The 23,623-nt window shown below is 45.1% G+C and overlaps 1 protein-coding gene across 1 annotated transcript in view; it reads right to left on the bottom strand.

Moving 5' to 3' along the window:
• Positions 1-3,764: 3,764 nt before the first annotated feature.
• LOC145351586 (cytolytic toxin-alpha-like) overlaps positions 3,765-23,623 on the bottom strand; it is a 64,209-nt gene continuing 44,350 nt past the window's right edge. Inside the window, 3 exon segments of the mRNA XM_080201177.1 lie at positions 3,765-4,752; positions 4,754-5,952; positions 14,300-14,416. Coding sequence (XP_080057303.1) covers positions 3,865-4,752; positions 4,754-5,952; positions 14,300-14,399 — 2,187 coding nt within the window. The 5' untranslated portion in view covers positions 14,400-14,416 and the 3' untranslated portion in view covers positions 3,765-3,864.

Here is a 23,623-nt window from a genome sequence, read left to right as displayed (position 1 = left end):
ATTCATGCTGAATATCCTGGATTAAGCTGCATCTTTCCAAATGGCCATAAATCCTTTCCTTCAGGATCTTTTCCATTAACTTACCGACTACTGAAGTAAGACTGACCAAGCTATAATTACCGGGGTCATTCCTATTTCCCCTCTTGAACAGAGGAATAACATTCACCACTCTCCAGTCCTCTGGCACTATCCCCATGGACACTGAGGACCTAAAGATCAAAGCCAAAGGCTCTGCAATTTCATCCCTTGCCTCCTAAAGGAACTTAAGATATACCCCAACTGGCCCAGCGGACTTATCAGCACTCAGGTTCTTTGAAATTGCTAATACATCTTCTCTCAGAACATCTACCTCCTCCAGCCTATCAACCTGCATCACACTCTCATCCTCAAAAACATGACCCCTCTCCTTGGTGAACACTGAAGGAAAGTATATCTCCTATCTCTTCTGACCTCATACACAAGTTCCCACTACAATCCTTAACTGGTCCTAACCTCACCCTGGTCATTCTTTTATTTCTCACATCAGAGTAAAAAGCCTTGGTGTTTTCCTTGATCCTACCTGCCAAGAACTTCTTATGTCCCCCTTCTAGCTCTCCTAAGTCCTTTCTTTGAGCTCATTCCTTGCTACCTTGTAACCCTCCAGCAAACCAAATGAACCTTGCTTTTTTCATCCTTAAACACACTTCTTCTTTCCTCTTGACAAGAAATTCAACCTCTTTTGTGAACCATGATACCCTCACTCAGCCATTTCCTCCCTGCCTGACAGGGACAGATCTATCAAAGACACACAGTATTTGTTGAACTAGCTTGAACAAGTTCCACTTTTCATTTGTGTCTTTCCCTGACAGTTTCTGTTCCCATCTTATGCTCCCTAATTCTTGCCTAATGGCATCATAATTACCCCTCCCCCAATTATAAACCTTGCCCTGTCGTATGGCCCTATCCCTCTCCATTGCAATAGTGAAAGACAGAATTGTGGTCACTATCTCCAAAGTGCTCTCCCACAAACAAATCTAACACTTGGCCAGGTTCATTTCCCAATCCAATGTGGCCCCACTTCTTGTCAGCCTATCCACATATTGTATCAGGAAACCCACCTGCACACACTGTACAAAAACTGCCCCATCCAAACTATTCGACCTATAAAGGTTCCAATCAATATTTGGAGAGTTGAAGTCACCCATGATGACTACCATGTGACCTTCACACCTATCCATAATCTGCTTTACAATTTCTTCCTCCACATCTCTATTACTATTTGGGAGCCTATAGAAAACTCCTAACAGCGTGAGCGCTCTTTGCCTATTTCTAACTTCAGCCCATATTACCTCAGTAGGCAGATGCCCCTCAAACAATCTTTCTGCAGCCGTTAAACTATCCTTGATTAATAATACTATCCTTGATTAACAATATTACTCCTCTACCTCTTTTACCACCTTCCCTACTCTTATTGAAACATCTATACCCCAGGATTTCCAACAACCATTCCCAACATTGTTCTAACCATGTCTCTGTAATGGTCACAACATTGTACTCCCAAGTACCAATCCACGCTCCAGGTTCACCTACTTTATTCCAGATGCTCCTTGCATTGAAGTAGACGCACTTCAACACACCTTCCTGTCTGCCGGTACACTTCTGTGACCTTGATACCCTCCTCCGTACCTCACGACACTCAACACTGGCTTCTGGACTGATATGGCTCGTTTTCCCAACCCCCTGACAAATTAGTTTAAACACACCCCCTCCCTCCCGAAGAGCCATATTGAATTTCCCTCCCAGGATATTGGTGCCCCTCTGGTTCAGGTGCAAACAGTTCTGTTAGTACAGGTCCCCCACTTCCCCAGAATGTGCTCCAATTATCCATGTAACTGAAACCCTCCCTCCTACACCATCCTTGCAGCCACGTGTTTATCTGCACTCTCGCCCTGTTCCTCAACTTGATAGCAAGTGGCACTGGCAACAAACCTGAGATGACAACATGGTTTTTTTCCTGGCTCTCAGCTTCCATCCTAGCTCCCTAAATTCCTGTTTTAAATCCCCGTCTCTTCTCCTACAAATGTCATTGGTACCGATGTGTATCACCAATTGTGGCTGCCCCCCCCAACTCCCTTCCTCCCCCTAAGGATCCTGAAAATATGGTCCTAGACGTCACAGACCCAGGCACCCTGGAGGCAACATACCATTCGTGAGTCTGTTTTGCTGTCACAGAACCTCCTATCTGCCCCTAAAACTATCGAGTCCCCCATAACTATTGCTTTCCTGCTCTCCCGACAGGGACCGACTCAGTGCTGGAGATCCAGTCTCCGTGGCTTATCACTGGTAGGTCGTTCCCCCCCAACCCCATCCAAAGCAGCATACTTGTTGCTGAGGGGAACGACCACAAGGATCCCTGTATTGACTGCTCCTTCCCAGCGCCTCTCAGTGTCACCCATCTATCATCATTCTTCGGAGTAACTTCATCCCTGAAGTTTCTATCTATGATCACCTCTGCCTTGCGAATGATCCAAAGTTCATCCAACTCCTGCTCCAGTTCCCTAATGTGCTTTTTGAGGGACTGGAGATGGGTGCACTTCCCACAGGTGAAATCAGCAGGGACACTGACGGCACCCTTCACCTCAAACATTCTGCAGGAGGAACAATATTCAGCCAATGCTTATAAGAACCTAAGAAATAGGAGCAGGAGTAGGCCATCTAGCCCTTCGAGCCTGCCCCGCCATTCAATAAGATCATGGCTGATCTGTCGTGGCTCAGTTCCACATTCCCGCCCTCTCCCCATAACCCTTAATCCCCTCGCTTATCAAAAACCCATCAACCCGCGTCTTAAAAATATTTAGTGAGGCAGCCTCCACCACTTCAACGGGCAGAGAATTCCAGAGATTCACCACCCTTTGAGTGAAGAAGTTCCTCCTCAACTCCGTTCTAAACCGCCCCCCCTTTATCTTGAGGCTGTGCCCCCTAGTTCTACTGTCCTTTCTGAGCGGGAAGAGTCTCTCCACCTCTATCCTATCCATCCCATTCATCATCTTATACGTCTCAATGAGATCTCCCCTCATTCTTCTAAACTCTAACGAGTACAAGCCTAGTTTATTCAGCCTCTCCTCATAGCTCAACCCCCTCAACTCCGGTATCAGCCTAGTAAACCTCCTCTGCACTCCCTCCAAGGCCAAAATATTCTTGCATAAGTGCGGCGACCAAAACTGCACACAGTACTCCAGCTGCGGCCTCACCAATGCCCTATACAACCGCAGCAAGACCTCCCTACTTTTATAGTCAATCCCCCTCGCTATGAAGGCCATGGTACATTTAATTCCACAAGGAATTGTTGGAGGCTGTTGTTTGTCATGTTCCACAGGAGACCATTCAGATTTTCATGCCAATCTCTTTTCCCAACCTCACTGTCATCTGTCGCAGACTTCCCGGGACCCGGCTGGTTCCGCTCCGATCCACTCCCTTCCCCTTGATTACTAGAAAAGGAGCTGGAAGAGAACAAGCTTGAAAAGTTAAATTTGATGTGAATGGGAACACCCGCAGCATCTCTGCAGAAGTTAATTTCCGAGTTCTGAAGTGCCTGAAGTACAGCTGGTGTTTGACCATCACACGACGTGACCATGAGCTGGGGAATGAATCTGCTATCCTTAAAATAGGGTTTAATATAATTGAGGTTCACATTCTCCAGCAAAGAAACTGCTGACGATTTTGCCATTACACACAGACAAATAACGTTGTTTAATACTGGTGTGGTCTTCGAAAAGCATATCGGAGTAGTACAGTAATTCTTCATTGAATTCCACAATGGTGAGAGAGTTTGGAACTCGGAAACCCTCTTGGTGATTGATTTCATATTGAATCATTGAATACTTATTATTGCGGCCTGCACTCTGGTTGTTCTACAAATTGATTTGGGACCCTCTGTCTGGAAGTTACAATCACCTTCTCCTGACTTGAAGCACCTATGCCAGCTTTTCCACAAAGAGCGGACACCTGGACCCTGTAGGAAGTATCAGCGTCAAGGTTGCTCAATGTACATCTACAAACCGGACCTTTGTTTCTTTGCTCCGTCCATGAGTCCTGCTGACAATTCTGTTTCTGATATTTGATTAAGTAACATTCAATATTCACACCATCAGCGACCCGCGCTGGAGGGGCCCAGGTAATGGTTAGTGATGTTGGTTGAAAACTGAATGCAGAAACCTCAGTCGGCGGAGCAGCAGGAAGAGTGAGGGTACAGGCAGTGGGATCGCTGAGCAAACCTACCCATGCCTTATAAATATAGACCGGCCTGAACTGGTACCGATGGTATGGTTGCAAACCAGACACAGTAAAGGTCTCACTACAATCCGCCGTGTTCTCCACAGACCAATCCTCATCTTGTTCACACCTATATTCTACCCTAAACATTAGCACCAGCTCAGCATTACCTACAGGGGCCTTGAGATGTAGCGTGACAGTTGAATCGCTTGTCCCGACAATCTGTGGAATCTCAGATTTTTGTGGTTTAAACGCCTTATTTACCAACATTCCCTGTTCATACAGGAAAATTGATGCCCCAGTGCAATTTTTATCATCTATTGAAGTTATTGCGATCTTGCAGCTCTCAGTGCGCATATTTCCTCCACCAGACATGTTGGATTTGGCAAATTTCAGGAACAATCTCGCCAATGTCCTCATTTGTTGGGAGACTGAAATGACATCGAACCAATCCTCATTGGGCTGACGTGTCATCTTGCGTTGTGTGACCTGGCTCTTCTGAAGTTGGTGCGTCTTTCAAATAATTGCTTAAAACCTGTAGATATGTATCTTTATCATGCAGCGAAGTGAAGGTAAAACAGGCAACGTTTTCAACCATTGGATTCACCAAGAAACTGTCCAGCTGGCTCTTTGTCAGAATATCCACTCCTCCCAACATAGCCAGATATGCATTCACTGTGTTAATCTCCTTCTCTCTCTTCCCAATCCAAGTCGTCAGTGAATGGTTGCTGAATGGAGATCGCTCTTTCTTTGCCAATAGATCGGCCAGACTGCTTTCCTCCTGTCCTGTTCCACGGATGGCTGGCAGAATCTTTCCCAGATCTTTCTGAAATACAATTTTATATTTCATACACATCGCCTTGAAAGCTTGAATTTTTGTTTCTAACTCGGGGAATTCTTTGGCGGCTGTGCTCTTAATTAGATCATTGCATCTTATTTCTATGTCATGGAGCTGGTCCAGAAGCAGCTGGGAACGATTGACCAGGCCGATGCTGATCTCCCGCACTAGTTGGGCAGCTTTTGAATCTAGCTTCTTAAGAGGATACAACCATACCCTGAGAGGCACAGCATTCTCCCCGTTTTCGCCCAATAATTTGGGGAGTGATGTGTAAACACGGAAAGCATCTTCATAGCTCACCGGATTACTGTCGAGTAGAAAATCCCCATGAAATGTACAATTGAACTTCTCAACAATTTTCTTTTCATTATCCGATAGTTTCAAAGAACCCTTTCCCTCGATGCTGATGAGTGGGATTTTTTTAATCATCACCTCCAGATTGCCTTCAATTTCCTGCTTATTGTCGCTGGAAGAAAATTCTCGGTCGAAAATGAAGAAAGCCTGTGCGCCGTACATCACGGCCGTGACAACGTGAGTTGCTGAGCCCTGATCAAAGACATAGGGGTAAGTAATATTACTGGGTCCCAGTTGACTCATGGTTAACTGCTCGAAACGAGTTGTTGCTCGATAGTTGAGGGTGACTCGTGCTTGCTGCTTCGATTTCTTGCTATCATTCAGATATTTGGCAGAGCCGCTCACTTCCACCAGACCCCCTAGAAAACTGGCCTTCAGTGAGGCTTCTACATCTAAACAGGACGCTTTCTCGTCCAAGGCATCTGAACAGATTATGTTAAAGTTTGTGTTAGGTTTAGGCTGAATGTCGAGGTTCTTCTGGAGCTCATCCAAATCCCACAAGGTGACGCCTGAAACAATAGAAGAGAAAATAACAATAGAAATCTTACATTGGCTAAGAAGCATTACTAATGGACGGTACTATTGAATGGATTGTACTGAGTGAGTACTAAACTAGCCAGCAGATGACATTGAGAGGATTGTGTATTGAAAGTAGGCTCCTTCAGAGGGATTGATGAAGTATTAAAGGAACAGTGTTGAGGGTGTCATGCACTGGTCACTACTAGCAAAGGTATACACTGTCAGACCACAATAGTATTGTGTTGCAATGTTGCGAGGTTGTACACTGGATTATTAAAATGTCAGGGAATAATACTTGGATGATAGGGTATAGGTAGATAGATAGGGTAGAGGTAGAGAGATTCTTCCCGCTTCGAAAGGATAGCAGGTCTAGAGGGCACAACCTCAAAATAAGGGTGGGCAGTTTAGATCAGAGTTGAGGAGGAACTTCTTCACTCAAAGGGTGGAGAGTCTCTGGAATTCTCTGCATGTTGAAGTGGTAGAGGCTACCTCGCTGAATATATTTAAGTCACGGGTGGATAGGTTTCTGATAGGGGAATTAGGGGTTATGGGGAGAAATTGTTTGATAGAGCAGACACAGCACGGTTTCGTTAAGGGGAAGTCGTGTCTGACGAATTTATTGGAGTTCTATGAGGATGTGTCTCGGGCGGTGGATAGAGGAGAGCAGGTGGATGTGGTGTTTCTTGATTTTCAGAAGGCGTTTGATAAGGTGCCTCACAAGAGGTTATTACAGAAGGTCAGGGGGCATGGAGTTGGGGGTAGGGTGTTAGCGTGGATAGGGGATTGGCTGTCAAACAGGAGGCAGAGAGTGGGGGTCAATGGGTGCTATTCGGATTGGCGGCTGGTGACTAGTGTAGTGCAGTAAAAAGTCTGACAACACCAGGTTTTAGTCCAACCTATTTATTTGATAATATACTCACAAGCTTTCGGGTTAGTCCCTTCGTCAGGTGAATGGAGAGTTCTGGCCTCAGACAGAGCATATAAAGCACAGACAGTTTAGAGATTACTGATTAGAATGCGAATCCTTACACCTAACCTGCTGTTCAAGACCTGAAGTGGCTGATAATGTGAGTGGAAGGAGCACGGCCTTCACGACACACGACAGCGCAGAGTCGCTGAGCAGAGACTGATAGCCAAGTTCCGCACACATGAGGACGGTCTCAACAGGGATCTTGGGTTCATGTCGCACTATCTGTAACCCCCATGACTTGCCTGGGTTTGCAAAACCTCACTTACTGTACTGTCTGGAGACAATACACATCTCTTTAAACTGTGATCAGTGCTCCTTCCACTCACATTATCAGCCACTTCAGGTCTTGAACAGCAGGTTAGGTGTAAGGATTCGCATTTTAATCAGTAATCTCTAAACTGTCTGTGCTTTATATGCTCTGTCTGAGGCCAGAACTCTCCATTCACCTGACGAAGGGACTAACCCGAAAGCTTGTGAGTATATTATCAAATAAATAGGTTGGACTAAAACCTGGTGTTGTCAGACTTTTTACTGTGTTTACGCCAGTCCAACGCCGGCATACCCACATCATGACTAGTGTAGTGCCCCAGGGGTCGGTGCTGGGGCCTCAGCTATTTACCATTTATATAGATGGTCTGGAGGAGGGAACCGAGTGTATGGTGTCGAAATTTGCTGATGACACCAAGATTGGTGGAATGGCAAATTGTGTGGAGGGTGTGGAGAGTCTGCAGAAGGATCTAGATAGGCTGGGCGAATGGGCCAGGAACTGGCAAATGGAATTTAATGTTGGCAAGTGTGAAGTTGTCCACTTTGGTAGGAATAATGGTAGGAAGGACTATTACTTACATGGTGAAAAACTGCAGCATGCGACGGTGCAGAGGGACCTCGGGGTCCTTGTGCATGAGTCGCAAAAACCCAGCCTGCTGGTGCAGCAGGTGGTCAGGAAGGCAAATGGGATGCTGGCCTTCATAGCGAGGGGGATTGAATATAAAAGTAGGGAGGTCTTGCTGCAACTTTACAGGGCACTGGTGAGGCTGCAGCTGGAGTACTGTGTGCAGTTTTGGTTGCCGCACTTATGCAAGGATATTTTGGCCTTGGAAGGAGTGCAGAGGAGGTTTACTAGGCTGATACCGGAGTTGAGGGGGTTGAACTATGAGGAGAGGCGGAATAAACTAGGCTTGTACTTGTTAGAGTTTAGAAGAATGAGGGGAGATCTCATTGAGACATATAAGATGATGAATGGGATGGATAGGATAGAGGTGGAGAGGGTCTTCCCGCTCAGAAAGGACAGTAGAACCAGAGGGCACAGCCTCAAGATAAAGGGGGGGCGGTTTAGAACAGAGTTGAGGAGGAACTTCTTCACTCAAAGGGTGGTGAATCTCTGGAATTCTCTGCCCGTTGAAGTGGTGGAGGCTGCCTCGCTAAATATATTTAAGACGCGGGTTGATAGGTTTTTGATAGGCAAGGGGATTAAGGGTTATGGGGAGAGGGCGGGAATGTGGAACTGAGACACGACAGATCAGCCATGATCTTATTGAATGGCGGGGCAGGCTCGAGGGGCTAGATGGCCTACTTCTGCTCCTATTTCTTATGTTCTTATGTTCTAAAGCGGGAAAGTGGAATTGATCCACTTCAGATCAGCCATGATCTTATCAAATGGTGGGGCAGGCTCGAAGGGCTAGATGGCCTACTCCTGCTCCTGTTTTTTTATGTTCGTATGTTCTTATGATCTGAACTGGCTACTGTCAATAGTCAGAAGTGCAGCACTTGGAGTGAAATTATTGAGGGAGTGCAATTTTTCATTCTTGTGGATAACATTTCCTGGATGATAGTAACTGATATTTTTTAGTTTATTTATGTCTTCATAAATGATAAACATGTTCAAAGCGAGAAACAGTTACAGCTAAACAATCATGACACCAAATGGAAGTATCTCCCCAGAAAATAGGATTGAAATTTCTGCTATTAGATGGGTAAGAGCAGATGGGTAAGCAGACACATAAAGGAAGTCTTATAAAATACTGCAGCTGAATGAAGTACTTAAGACTGGGGATTGGTAAGTGAAGTAGATTAAAGATTGATTTATTTCTAAAATCGAGTCTAATTTGTATTTAGCATTAAAACTAACTTTAACAGTTAATTGTAGTTTCCACAACCCCCGCCCCCTGCCAAATTTCCCCAATTTTCAGAGAGCAGTGATTGATTCAGTTTAATGGAATTTAAGTGATTAGAGATATAGGAGGTGCAGCAGGTACAAAAACAAATTGCACAAAGCTGACAGTTTAATAGTGCCTGCAACAAATGCATAACTCTGGAAATGTCCTAGGAGGTGCAGTGGGGATGGAGTCTGTCATGACATTTCTCAAAGTAAGAGCGACCCAAGAGATGGAGTGAAAGCAAATTATGTGCAACAGCTAATACCCAGAGACAATAATTCGGTGAAAATTAATGGCTTAGTGAGATTTATATTTACTTTCTCTGAAACCTTAGGCATTATTTCAAACTGGTGTTGGAGTGGTTAAAGCACTGTATGAAATTTATGACATGTCTAGTTAAACGCCACAATATTATTATGGAAAATCTTTGACTGAAATTTCTAAAATAAGATCATAATTAATTAAGTGAAACGTATTAAGGATGGCTGGCAGGTGATACGTTGCAGCCACAGCTTGCATTTTGAGAGAGTGTAATTCAGTGCTACACGATTTTGCAGTTAATGGAAATCAACTCAGAACTGATGGAATGCAGGATAAATAGTAGACAGTGCGATGCATCATGGAGTGGCAAAGCTACCTGAATACTTCGTTCCTGGAGCAGTTACAACCCTTATGTCATGTAAATCAGATTATTCTGTGGTACTGGAGAGTGCGGCTTCGTAGAATCATATATCTAGATTGAAAAATTAGAAATCGATAATCTCCAGGCCTTGCAATTGTTGGAGATGATTGGATTTCTTGCAGTTTACAGGATGAGAGAAGGACCCATAGGGAGAAGCAAACTGACCTCAGTACCATTGACAGGGCTCTATTCAAGTATGGAAGTTACATTAAATGTAGCTGTGTTCGGGCACAGGAGTGTAATTGGGGGGATTGCTATTGTTCTCTGCAAGAACAAATGAGTTGGCTGTGTTTGTCCGGTGTCAGCGTTAAAGGCTGGAAACGAAGCTGGGATGGGAAAAGACTCATCCAGTTTTTGCGGTCCACGTGACCATCAATAACATAAGTATAACTAATCAAGGGATACTACTGCTCGAATATGGGCAGCTTGGGAATAAATTAGAAGTCACACTCATAAAGGTAAAATCTCTGGATTACAACCTTATCCAAAAGCAAATTGCCATAGGATTAAAGAATGTAATCCATGGCCCAGCCCTTGCTGTGGGAGAAATGGATTTTGATTCAGAGTGCACTGGCACAAATATTGCTGACTGAAGAATCTGCCCAGTTATATCGACCTTCATCCAAACCATGCTAAGAACAACGACCTTGCAAATAATGCCATGGGCACTATAGAGAATTATAAACTAAATGGTAAAATAGGAGTAGGTTTTTATAAAGGAAAGTTTGAAAGTTTAGAGAACAAGGACAAACCATAGCGCAGGACTGAGATAGGTGGGATGACAACGAAAGCAAGGGAAGGCGTGAAGATTTTAAAACATTGACAATATACAAGCACATAATTTCAGAACGTTATTAGGTGATAAAATGAAACAGAATATAGTGTTTTTTGTAATTTATACACCATTTGTAACAATGTTGATGAGTTGATAGACAAATAGAAACAAATTAATAAGAATGAATAACCACGAGAGACATGGTTGAAAAGTAACCATGCCTAGAACTTGAATATTCAAGGATATTTAACATTTCTGCTCAGTAGGCAGAAAGTAAAATGAACCGGTATAGCTACTATATCACAAATTAAATCAGTATCATCATGAGAAGTGGTCATAGCTCAAAGGGTGTAGAACTGCTACGAATGTAGAAATAGTTTGGGTGGAGATAAGAAATAATGAGGGAGAATGCTCACTGATGCTACCAGTTTCTGGTCCCCTTGGCAGTAACTGCACTGCAGTACAGAATATAATGGAATGATGTGATCTTGAAAGAAATGTGCTGTATAATCACAATGAATTCAAACATTCATGTACCATAGACAAGTCTCATTGAGAAAGTTAGCTTGAAGGATGAATTTATTAAATGCATCTATGATCGTTTCACCTTAGAAAAACACATTATCAACTCAATTGGAGAACAATCTATTTTAGTTCTGTGCAATGAGACAGAGTTAATTAACGACCTCATAGAAAAATACGTCGTCGACGTAAAAGTGATAATAATATGATCGAATTGTACATCCAACTGTCAAAGGAGGCTTGGTAACGTATCTCCTGACCCTTTCCAAAACACCCCACACCCATTCCCAAAGAGTGTCCACAATCAACAAGGCACAAGTTAAGAGTATAATGTGATGTTCTTCAATTCTCTAGATGACTTCAGCTCCATCTAAATTCAAGAAAGTTTGGCACTATTCAAGACAATGCAGCCCGTTTGATCAGCAGCCCGCCAACTAGTTTCAACATTCAGTCCTTCCATCTCTGACGGCAGGGTGTACTATTTAAATATACACAGCAGGAACTCACCAAGACATTGCCATGAGTGATCATCGCCCACTATTTACATATTCAACCGATTAACAGAGTGGGAAATCCACCAGCACTTCATTTCAGCTCTATTCAAAATCTAATGGAAAGCAGGTCTGGCAATAACAAATCGAACAAAGACCGTACGGACATACACATACTGATCCCCGAGTAGAGAAATACACCGACTGAAGGAACGGGAAGTAGGCCAGGCCACAATTTAGTATCGCCCTGCGCCCAAACTTCTCTTCCAATAGCAAAAAACAAACCTGAAGCATGAGGTAACTATAAATGCGATTGCATATCTCAAGGTGAAAGACCAGAAAGCTAACATTTCACTCTGATGAGACTGGCAAACTATTTCCAGTGGTAAGCATTGCAAAGCGAGAAACGATACAACCTTTATGCTCTCACCTAAATCTGCCTATGTGGCAATCTGGGACTTTCATGGAAGAACTGTCATCCCATTTCTACAGTTCTACAAGCAAATATACTGGCATAATATTTGGTGTCTACAGATAACGAAAAAAAAACTGTTCTCTCTCAATGGGCGGCTGAACAGGACAATGGATCTCATCAGTTGCACATAATACAGAACAACTTTCACTCCAAAAGGTCCAATTGTTCCCAACAATTGAAATGAAACAACAGAAGAATGCAAGCCAAAAACTAGAGGCATGCGAATGATACTCTCCGGATAGAACTCTCCGGATAGAAAATATTACCCACTCAATGGGGCGACACAGGGCACAGTGGTTAGTACTGCTGCCTCACAACAACAGGAACACAGTTTTGATTCCCAGCCTGGGTCACTTTCTGTGCAGAGTCCGCACATTCTCCCCATGTCTGCACGAGATTCCTCCTGTGTTTCGGTTTCTTTCCACAGCCCGAAGACGTGCTGCTTAGATGGATTAGCCATTTTAAATTCTCCCTCAGTGTATCCGAACAGACACCTGAGTGTAGCGACTGGGGCACTTTCACAGTAAATTCATTGCAATGTTAATGTCAGCCTACTTGTGACACCAATGTATCAACTTTAAACTTAAAAAAAACACAGTAAATAAAAATCCACAGAAGTATCATTCAGAGATTGATGGATTTAACGACATTGTATGCAAAGCATGTGCAGGAACTGACGAGAATAAGAAACAGTTTGGAAAGCATGGGGCTAGTGGAGCAATAGGGGGTATAATCTGGTTACATATGATAGCGCATTTAAATATGCCTTATGTACATTGTGATGAAATAGTTTGGGATTGAAATACAGAGAAGTAGTAACATTTATGCCCGGTTTGCCGTAGTCATGTGACCTCTATCATGTGGCGAGAGCCCGGGGTTGGCTCTGTTATAAGCAGTTCGACCCAGTACATTTTTTACTGGAAGCACAACATTCTTTGAGCTCGTAGCAGGGATGGATAAGGGAAATTACGGAGAATAGTTCATGGTGGATGTGCAAAGAGGACAGTTTGGGGAAGGCGATAGATGAAATGAGGGGGTATTAGGCTAAAAGGGGCAGATGAACTGGGAGCTACGGTTATGGGAACATGTGGGGTGAAGGTGAGGGGGGGCGGTGGGGAGGGAAGTAGCAATGTAGAAAGTTTTAAAGTTTATTATTAGTGTAGGTTTACATTAACACAACAATGAAGTTTCTGTAAGAATCTGCGAGTCGCCACACTTGGTGCCTGTTTGGGTACATGACGGAGAATTTAGCATGGACAAAACACCTGGCAACACGTCTGTCAGAGTCTGGGAGCAAACCGGAGCATCTGGAGGAAACCCACACAGGTACGTGTAAACTGTGCAGACTCCGCACAGACAGTGGCCTAAGCCAGGAATTCAACCTGGTCCTGCTATCAGCAAGCAGTGCTAATCTCTAATGAGTGAAACACTCGTTGAGAAAGGGTGAAGTGAAAGAGAATCATCTTTTCCAAGAGTGGAGGGAGCGGGGAGAAGCGGCCGTTGTGGAATGGATGGACTGAGTCTAATTTACTATTGTCAAGCTTCGGAGTTCATATCTGTTTTGATTTTTGTGCGCAATTGAACAGCACCATGTTTGTTATAGGTAGCTGCGTGTTATGTCAGGAGCAGTGGGGTCGGCGCTCACACTGGCGCAGCACTCACTGCATTTGCGAGTGGGTGAGTGCTCCGCTATCTAGTGGTTTCCTTGCCAACCAGCGCTGAATTCCAATTTTCTCTTCTGATTCTCACAAGCCACTGATCTAATTCTCATTGGCTGTTGGTTGCACTTACTCCCTCGTCTCTTCTCATCTTCACATTTCCACCCTTAATGTCAATTTCCATTCTTTTGAGTTCCCTGCTCTGTCTCTCATTTCCATCCATTCTCCAGAAAACCTCAGCTCCTGTTCTTTTACATAATAACAACATTACCAATTATTCACAAATCCTCCGAAGCTGCCCTGAAGCCAGAAGTAACGATGGGATATCCCAGTATGTTCTGGACTTCATTGGAGTTAAATCATGTCTGATGTTGGTATCATTTCTTGGATGGATGGTGTCGTCTGGAATTATATTTGTTTTACATCTTGGGCAATTATTGTCGTTATGACATGTACGGAAATAACATTTACTAGTGGATGACATTGGCTTTATATTTTGGGCAATATTTAAGATATACCGCGAAGACGTTTTGTGATATATCTTCAGTGGTATTGGGATTATTTGCTGAATTATGTTGAGGTTATTTCCTGTTTGACCTTAGCATTACCTGGGATGAAAGTGTCACTCCGTCGATCATATAACATCCCTATGCGAAGGGGCCTTCCAAGAGTTGGCATTTCGAATATGTCATTGCTTCCTTCAGCCATTGTAGCAGAGCTGTTCACTGAAATGAAGAAAAAATATTGACTCTCATCCTTACAATTCAATGACTGTATAAAAAAAAACATCAGTTGTGAGGTGTATGATTGCTCTGAATTAACTAAAACAAATATTACCATGCTGTTGAACCATCACAGACACACAAAACTGTTACGCTGCAAAGGAGACCATTTGGCCCGTTGTATCTTCACTGGTCCTCTAAACGAACAGCATGACTTCATGTGATCCCCTGCCTTTCACACTACCTGTGCACATTGTTTCAAATAATCATCTCATGTGCTCTTGAATATCTCGATGGCACCTGCTTCACACAGTCGTCCAGGCCGTGTACTCCAGAAAAGGTCCACACATTGTGTGAAAATGGTTTTCTTTTCTCCCACCACATTTGCTTCTTTTGAGTGTATGAAGGCTTGTTTCTTTGAGCAACATGCCATGAAGCCAACCACAGAATTGGCTATTTTAGATTTAGCATTACGCGGCGTGGAAGGATTGATAAATACTCTGGTAGACAATGTTCCTCTTGGAAAGAGTGATCATTACATCCCAGAGTTTCAGTCTATGATAGAAAGAGTGAAGATAGCGACGCATGCTAGAACTTTAGCATGGGGCAAAGGTACAGCTCTGAGGCAGGAGTTGGCCATCATGGACTAAGCAAGAATATTAAAGGGCAGGACAATGGCCAGGGACAATGGGCACAACATCAATTTAAATGTCTTTACATACCACACCATATCAGTAGTGAATTCAGCAAGCAGTTTACTCCTCCCTTAAATTTCCACCGCTCCCCCCCCCCACCAATTCCCACGGAGATGTCGTTTAAAGCTGCTACATAAAAGTCTGCCCTTGATGTGCCAGTAGTGAAATGGACTGAGGAATGAATTTCCATCGAGCTTCAGTCCATGGAGTGTGGGAAGGGGAGAGTGGGAAAACTGGAGATACCTAAACACTGAAAGTTGCTGGGTGAGTTGGTGGACTTGCATGGACACTGCATTTTTTTTTGGGCTGGGGGCAGGAGGAGGGGCCATGTTGCTCTCAGACTCTGCGGGTGGTGGTTGCCACTCGCACCAGATTCATGGTGAGTGCACAGTCCTGGCAGCAGATAGGACGCTGAGAGTGCGACTGAGTTCCATCAATAACCTCATGACAAATGATGAACTTCTGTGTTACCGTCTTCTGGAACTATACAGTGGCTGACTCCAGATATTAGATCCCAGCCCCCATTGACTGCAATGTGCAGCAGCAGTGTTGCATAATCAAATGAGTTCACCAGGTGTAAAAACAGATCCTCTTACTGCATTGACCCTACGGTGCTGCCTTTGTTGGGTACCTGTCTCCTGACAGTCAAGAGCTTACCCTTCTCCTGAGTCTGAACTACAACTCGTACCTGCAAGGCAATGCGATGTTTGCACCATACCCATGCCTCAAGTGTCCGCATTGAGCATCCCTGCATAGTTACACATACACTGCCTCTGCGTGTGGTGGCCAGTATGTCAACAATAGAGAAACCATTCAGATGATGCATGGCATTCACGATGGCATTGGGTTGGCAGCATCCGCTCAACTTTGGACACTGGAAACGAGTGGGCAGCCCGGGATGTTCAGCCATAGGAAATGTTTCTCTCCACTTCCCTAACCCTGCCATCCCCACCCCCTTCCCCCCACTGGTGATACGGATTTAGGATTGTTAGTCAATGTGACAGCCGTCGTTGTGGAGGTCACTGAGGAGGAGGGAGTCATCCGGCCACTGCAAGGCAGGGCAGTGCTCAATGCCAAATCAGAAGGGTAGGGAACTGACAGCAAGGATCAAGGTGAGATCGTGGCAGTGAATCCTTCCAAGTGGTGAGAGGCAGGGGAAGTAAGAGGCAGAGACTAATGGTCTACAGAATACAAGATTATTGGATGCATGACAGAAGCTATGTGCCAGCGTAGGCTCTGGGTAAGTAAGGAGACAACGACACACCTGTGCCAGCCCTCCCAGACCTGGCACCTCGAGTACTGTTGGACAAACGCTCCCAGTGGAGTTGAAGGTGAAGGCCACCGGCTCTTACAAAACATGTAGTGAGGAAATCCGTGGCATATCGCAAGTACCTACGCACAGATGTATCTGTCAGGTTACGGATGCCCTTTATGGCCAGGTCGGCCATTACAGACAGTCTGACGTGTCCCAGTCCTAACTGGAAGGCCTGGCTACAGGCTTTGACGCTATTGTTGACTTGCCCTGTGTTCAGGCTGTTATAGATGGCACACACCTCACCCTGTGTCCCCGCTCAGTCAGAGGGTGTAGATTATTAATAGGAAAGTGTTCCACTCTCTGTGCCGATTACGTGCGACTGCACACTTTGCACGTGTGTGTACACCATCCGGGTCGGGGGTGGGGGTGCGAGGGGAGGGGGGTCTGGGTGCGTATTCTCCGAGTTCATATTTACTTGTGGTCTTTGGGAACCAGCCCAGGCTGTTGGGTGGGGGGATGAGGGATACCCACTGAGGGCTTGGCTGATGACACCTGTGCAGAGGCCAGAGTCCGAAGCAGAGACCCACTGCAATAATACCCACGTTGCCACCCAGTCCATCATGGAGCAGTGCGTCAGGCTTCTGAAGATAGGGTTCCTGGAACTCTCTAGGTGCTCTCAAATACAGCCCTATGCCAGTCTCCAGCATCACTGTGCGGCGGAATCAACAACAGAGCTGTGGAGTGCAACAAAATTTAAGAAGTGACAATTTTCAAACTGATAACTTACAAAACCCACCTTGTGCTGGTGGGCATGTAGCAATAGCCGTAAATGGCACCAGTTCATGGGCTCCCCAGAAAATTGGCCGCTTTATGATTTCGCGGAGTCTGTGGGTCATGTCTATGTACAATGTAATAGGCTGCGCTCCTTTTTTTGTTATCTCAAAACCCTTTTCCATGTTCTGTTTGGACTTCAGTCCAATGCTCCTTATTAATGGGTACTTGGTGAGGAATGGGATGGGAAAGGCAGAGGACCAATTTGTGAATCTGCTCCTGGATCCAGTAGTTCAAACGAACTACAAACAGATCCATCAGCGGGCGACCGAAGGGGGAATATGGGTAGTCGTCCGACCCGGCTATCTATATTCACGGCCGAGTGTCATTGAAGAGGGAGCCTGTATGGTCTGAAGGCACAATCAGGTCTGCGGTGCTGGGTGGGCACTTCAGGGACTGGGCTGTGCTGTCGACACCCTTAATCATATGTTGAGTGAGTGTTTTAAGTTTGCTTTTTATTTTGTCTTTTGCTTTGGGCGGTTCCCTTTTTGGCGGTGCCCTTCTTGATTTTTTGATGAGCTTATTTAATATAGTTTCTTCGGTCGGCAAAAAGAAATGCCGTTTTGCTGCATGAGGAAATTGGAAACACCTGAACCCTGTTGATCGCTGCAGTTTGCGACTGAAACTTGAGTAGTTTGCTGTTTTTGTTTGCAGCTGTTCTGCTGCTGTGAGATTGTTTGTTTGCCTTTGCCACTGCTGCTGTGGGAGTTTGGAGCATTTTGCTGTTGCTGGAGTTTTCCATTCAATAAATATTGGAGATAGAGAGGAGCTGAAAATGCTACGTGTGTGGAAGAGAGGGAGATAGTGAGGGGGAGGGGCGGATAGCACAGGCCGAGGTTGTGGAGGCTAAAAGGATTGAAATACCTACAGGAGGGAGGAAAGAACAGAGACTTTGGACTGTGTGTTGTGCTTGCCTCCCCATCGAATAAAGGTTGGTCTCAGTTGCTGCGGTGTACGGGGCTGGGGAGCGGGGGTCTGGAGCCTGCTTGTGTAACAACAACTACAGAGGAGGGAGGTGGAAAACATATCTGGATTTGTAGCCAGGCACCTCCTGGGCCGCAAATTCCAAATTACCCACTATCTGTTGACGAAAGAACACGGTCCAGGTCACCCCAACACACCTCACCTCCTGATCTGGAGCAGTCACCCACGGAGGTGCCCCATTCCTCATTTTCTCTTGTGCCTCTCTCTCTTTCTTCGCCACAACGAGCTTCCACCAGGCTATAGCACCTCCGCTCCATTTACTCCCTATTTCCCTAAAACACGTACAAGGGAAAACTTGGGGTGGGTGCAGCACAACCCAATGGTGAAGACAACATTTTTTTGCCAGTCGCAGGGCACCCCAAGGCCGCCTATGTGGGATTGGCGGCATCTTTAACGTCCGCGACTCCCACAGTATTGCTACCTTTCATGGCTATTAACCAAGCGCCTCCTGTGGGCGGCACTGTAGCACAGTGGTTGGCACTGCTGCTTCACAGCTCCAGGGTCCTGGGTTCGATTCCCGGCTCCGGTTACTGTCTGTGTGGGGTCTGCACATTCTCCTCGTGTCTGCGTGAGTTTCCTCCGGGTACTCTGGTTTCCTCCCACAGTCCAAAGGTGTGTGGGTTAGGTTGATTGGCCACGCTTAAAAAATTGCCCCTTAGTGTCTAGGGATGCGTAGGTCAGAGGGATTAATGGGTATAATATTTGGGGGTAGGGCCTGGGTGGGATTGTGCTCGGTGCAGACTCAGTGCATCATTCTGCACTGTAGGGTTCTATGATTCTATGGTGATGTTCTACACTAACCCCCATCATGACCATTGAGTCTGTAAAGGTCATGGCCGTGCAAACGTCTTTGGTGCGCGTACAGCGTGCAGTGCCTGTAAAGAGGAAGGACGTGTACTGAGGTATTGCCCCAGCTTCAAGGCCATGATACAATTGTGCAGCCGCAGTTCGCACCGCCGCCCCCACTTCCCCCACAACACTCGATCTGCTTACCCACAAGGGGGGAACTTGCCAGTGGCAACTACAACACTGATTACCATGAGGAGGGTAGAGGGTGAGGGGGGAGAAGTTCGGTGTTCGCATAGCTGAATGGTGCGTCCAAAGCAAAAGGGGACACTGACACTCCCAATCGAAAATCCCCATTCACGGCAATTGCTTTACACTGCATTGCTCGCTGAACTCGCTGGAAAAAAAGGCTGACTGAACCTTCTAAGTGTTCATGGCCGTTTGACACTTGCATTTACGAGGGAAAGTTCTGCCCACATTTTCTAAATTTATTGCTAACGCCAAATTGTGCGGCTGGAGGAGGGGCAGATCTAGAGTAAAGCGGTCTGCAACAATTGGCAGGAGGACATTAACAAATTTGCAGAAGGAGCAGCTGATTTTCAAGATCAGTACAGTCAGATGGATCTAAAATGATACATTTTGGTGTTATAAGCTGGCATACAACTAATTGGGTGGCACAGTGGCTAGCATCACAGCGCAAGGGACCTGGGTTCGCTTCGAGCCTCTGAGTTTGCACATTCTCCCCGTGTCTGTGTTGGTTTCCTTTGGGTGTGCTGGTTTCCTCCCACAGTCCAACCATGTGCAGGTTGGGATCACCAGCCATGGTAAACTGTCTATTAGTGTCTCAAGATGGCTAGGTTAGCTGGATTAGCCACGCTCAGTGTGTGGCGTTATGGAGATAGGGTGGGGGAGAGGGCTTTGGTAAGATTTTTGTCAGAGCAACAGTGCAGAATTAAAGGGCTGACTGAGGAAGTGACAAATATGATTGAGGGTAGGACAGTGGATATTGTCTACATGGACTTTAGTAAGACCTTTGATAAGGTCCTTCATGGAAGACTTTTGCAGCAGGTGACGTTACATGGGTTTAGAGGTGAGCTGGCACGGTGAATACAGAACTGGCTCAGTCTTCAAAGACATGGGGTAGCATTGGAAGGGTGTGTTTCTGAATGGAGGATGTGACAGGTGGCGTTCCTCAGGAATCAGTGCTAGGACCTTTACTGTATATAAATACTAGAAGAAAATGTAACAGGTTTGATTAGTAAGTTTGCAGATGACACAGCCTTTGGTGGATTTGCTGATAGCGATGAGGACCATCACAGGATACAGCAGGATATATAGATCAGTTGGACGTTTGGGTGGAGAGATGGCAGATGGCGTTTAATCCAGACAATTGTGACGTAATGCATTTTGGAAGGTCTAATACAGATAGGAAATATACAGTAAATGGCAGAACACAAGAGTATTGATAGGCAGAGGAATCTATGGGTGCAGGTACATAGGTCAATGAAAGTGGTAATGCAGGTGGAGAGGGTAGTCAAGAAGACATACGACATGCTTGTCTTCCTTGGCCGGAGCACGGAGTTCAAAAATCGGCAAGTCATGTTCCAGATTTACGGCATTTAGTTAGGTTGCACTTGGAATATAGTGTTCAATTCTGGTCGCCACATACCAGGAAGATGTGGAGGCTTTGGGCAGGGTACAACAATGTTATTGTCCAGGATATTGTCTGGTGTGGAAGTCATTAGCTATGAAGAGTGTTGGGCACACTTGGTATGTTGTCACTCGAATGATGGAGGCTGAGGTGTAACCTGATAGAAGTCTACAAAATTATGAGGAGCTTTGACAGAGTGGATAGTCAGAAGATTTTTCTTTTCCCAGGGTGGAAGAACCAAATTCTAGGGGGCATGAGTTACAAAGCAGATGTACGAGGGAACTTTTTACACCGAGGGTGGTGGGGGCATGGGGAGGTAGTGGAAGCAGATACACCAGTGAGTTATCAGGGTTGTCTGGACAAATACATGAATTGGATGGGAATAGAGAGATATGGTCCCTGGAAGGGTAGAGGGTTTTAGTTAGTCGGGCAACATGGTCGGTGGAGGTTTGGAGGGCCGAAGGGCCTATTCCTTTGCTGTAATTTTCTTTGTTTTTTTGTTCTTTGACTGGCCTCCTTCTGCTGTGCCTGGAGTCTGTGAATTAGACAGACGGTTTATGTCTAGTTTGGGCAGGGGAATATAGAAATTGTAGTGGTCTATTTAAATCATTTACGTCATATATGAAGGGGATTTGAGGAACGGTGATTATTGGGGAAAGGGAGTGATAGGGAGCAATGAGGACCAGCAATACATTCCAGCGATGGACATCATAGGATCGAGGAGGTAAAATGTTGAAAGTAAACAATTATAAATGCAGCTGGACATAGTGTTTAATCTGAGGTTGCATGACCTGGTTGATATTGGATGTTGTTCCCTCGAAGCTCCAGCTCCAAGCTATCTCCTTTACCCCCACCATCTCCCTAGATGTTCCTCGGCAGATAATTCCTTAATTTTATTCTGACTCATCTGATCAAAATGAGTGGTATGCTTTCTGCTCTCACAGAATCCATTTTCCCTGGGATACAGTGTCCATTTCATTGGTTCTACCTCAGCTGCTTACACACACCTACTTTCAATGGCTCCATTCTTCCCGAGATACGCGTAGCCCGATCCCACTGGCGCCATCCTGCCGGGCTATACTGATCTCACTGGCTCTATCCTTCCCAGGATAGCAAAGAAGAAAATATAAAGAGAAGGAGGCTCTTAGAGCCTGCTCCGCCATTCATTATGATCGTGGCTGATCAACCACTTCAATAGCCGGATCCCACCTTCCCCCCCACATATCCTTTAACCCCCTGTGCCCCAAGAGCAATATCTAACTGCTTCTTGAAAACATAATGTTTTGGCCTTAACTACTACATTTGGTAGCAAATTCCACATGCTGACCTCTCCCTGGGTGAAGACTTTTTTCTCTTCATCTCTATCCTGAATGGTGTAACCTGTATCCTCAGACTGTGGCCCCTGTTTTATGCGTCCCCCTCAGCGGGAACATCATTCTTGTCTTTTCCCTGCCTCGTCCTGTTAGAATTGCATAGTTTTCTTTTGAGATTCCTCCTCATTCTTATGATTTGACTCAACATAACCGCACTGACACAATCTCCAGGCATATGTCAGACCTGCCATCCCAGCAATCAATCTGGTTAACCTTCTCTTCCCCACCACACCCCCGCCCCCCCACCCCTCCCCATAGTAAGGACATTCTTCCTCAGATATGGAGACTAATGGACACATTATTCCAGATGTGCCCTCACCAAGGCACTCTATAATTGCAGCAAGACACCCTTCTTCTGTGCTCGAATCCTTTTCGTAATGAAAGTCAACGTAACATTTGTCTTTTTTTACAGCCTGCCGCACTTACATGCTTACCTTAGTGACTGCTGGACAAGGACATAACAAGTTTCGTTGTACGATCCCCTTTCCTAATGCCCATTCTGCCTTTCCGTTTTTGCTTTGAAACGAGATCACTTCACATTTATCCAAATTGTACTGCATCTCTCATTAATTTGCCCAATAATTTAACTTGTCCAAATTGTATTGCACCCTTGACATAACTCACCCTCTCAGTTTTATCCATCTCAAAACACTACCTCCAATTCCATGCACTTTAATTTTACACGCTTATGTGGGATTTTGTTGAAAGCCTTCTGAAAGTATAATAAACCACATTATTGCCTCATCCTTATTAACTCTTCTAGTTACATCTTCGAAGAATTTCAGTTCATACATGAAGCATGATTTCCCTTTCGTAAACCTATGCTGTGTTCAAACGAACCCTTGTTTTCAAAATGTTTTGCTCAAAATTTGATAATGGGATAATGACCAGAAATGACCAATGATGGTCTCAGTGGCTCAGTCTACTTCAAGTACTCAGGGATGTAAGTTATCTGTCCCTTAAAAAAAAATCTTCAAAAACATAAGGTTCCCCAAAAACTTTTCTCCACGATCTCCTTCAGCTGTTCCCTCTCCCTAAGCTCTGTGCTGGCCACAATTCTGATATATTATTTGTCCTCCGCTGTGAAGACAGAACCAACGCGTGTATTCAGCTGATCAGCATGTCTCTTTGTTGTCAATTAAAAATCCCCCCCTTATCTGACAATAAGGGTCCTTCATTTGTTTTCAGCAGACTTTGTTTCTATACATATGTGAGAAGAATAATCAGTTTCTACGGTCTCCCCAAACTTACTCACGTACTCTCCATCCCCCTTACTAAGCAGTTCCTTGGCCCTCTTTTGCTGAATTCAAAGCTGTTCCCAATCGTGATTTTTTTTTTAAGTATGCATTGTGTATGCCTCTTCCTTGGATTTAATATTTTATAAAATTTCCCTTGGAAACCATGGTTTTGATATCCATGCATAAGACAGGAATAAATAATTCTTGCAGTTCAACCACTAGCCTTGACTGTTAGCAACTGCCTATACAGCACCATCCTTTTAAGCAACATTTCCTGACTTTTCTGGCTCCATCCTCCCTGGTTATAGCTGTCCAATCTCACTGGTTCCATCATTCTGGGGATAGACTGTCTGATCTCACAGGCTCCATGCTCACTGGGTTAAACACTGGTTGGTCT

The sequence above is a fragment of the Carcharhinus amblyrhynchos genome, chromosome 13 (assembly GCF_965287045.1).
Source record: "Carcharhinus amblyrhynchos chromosome 13, sCarAmb.v2.hapA, whole genome shotgun sequence".
NCBI classification, from domain to species: domain Eukaryota; kingdom Metazoa; phylum Chordata; class Chondrichthyes; order Carcharhiniformes; family Carcharhinidae; genus Carcharhinus; species Carcharhinus amblyrhynchos.
Note: the sequence above shows the minus strand (reverse complement) of the source record. Positions and strands in the feature narration are given on the sequence as shown.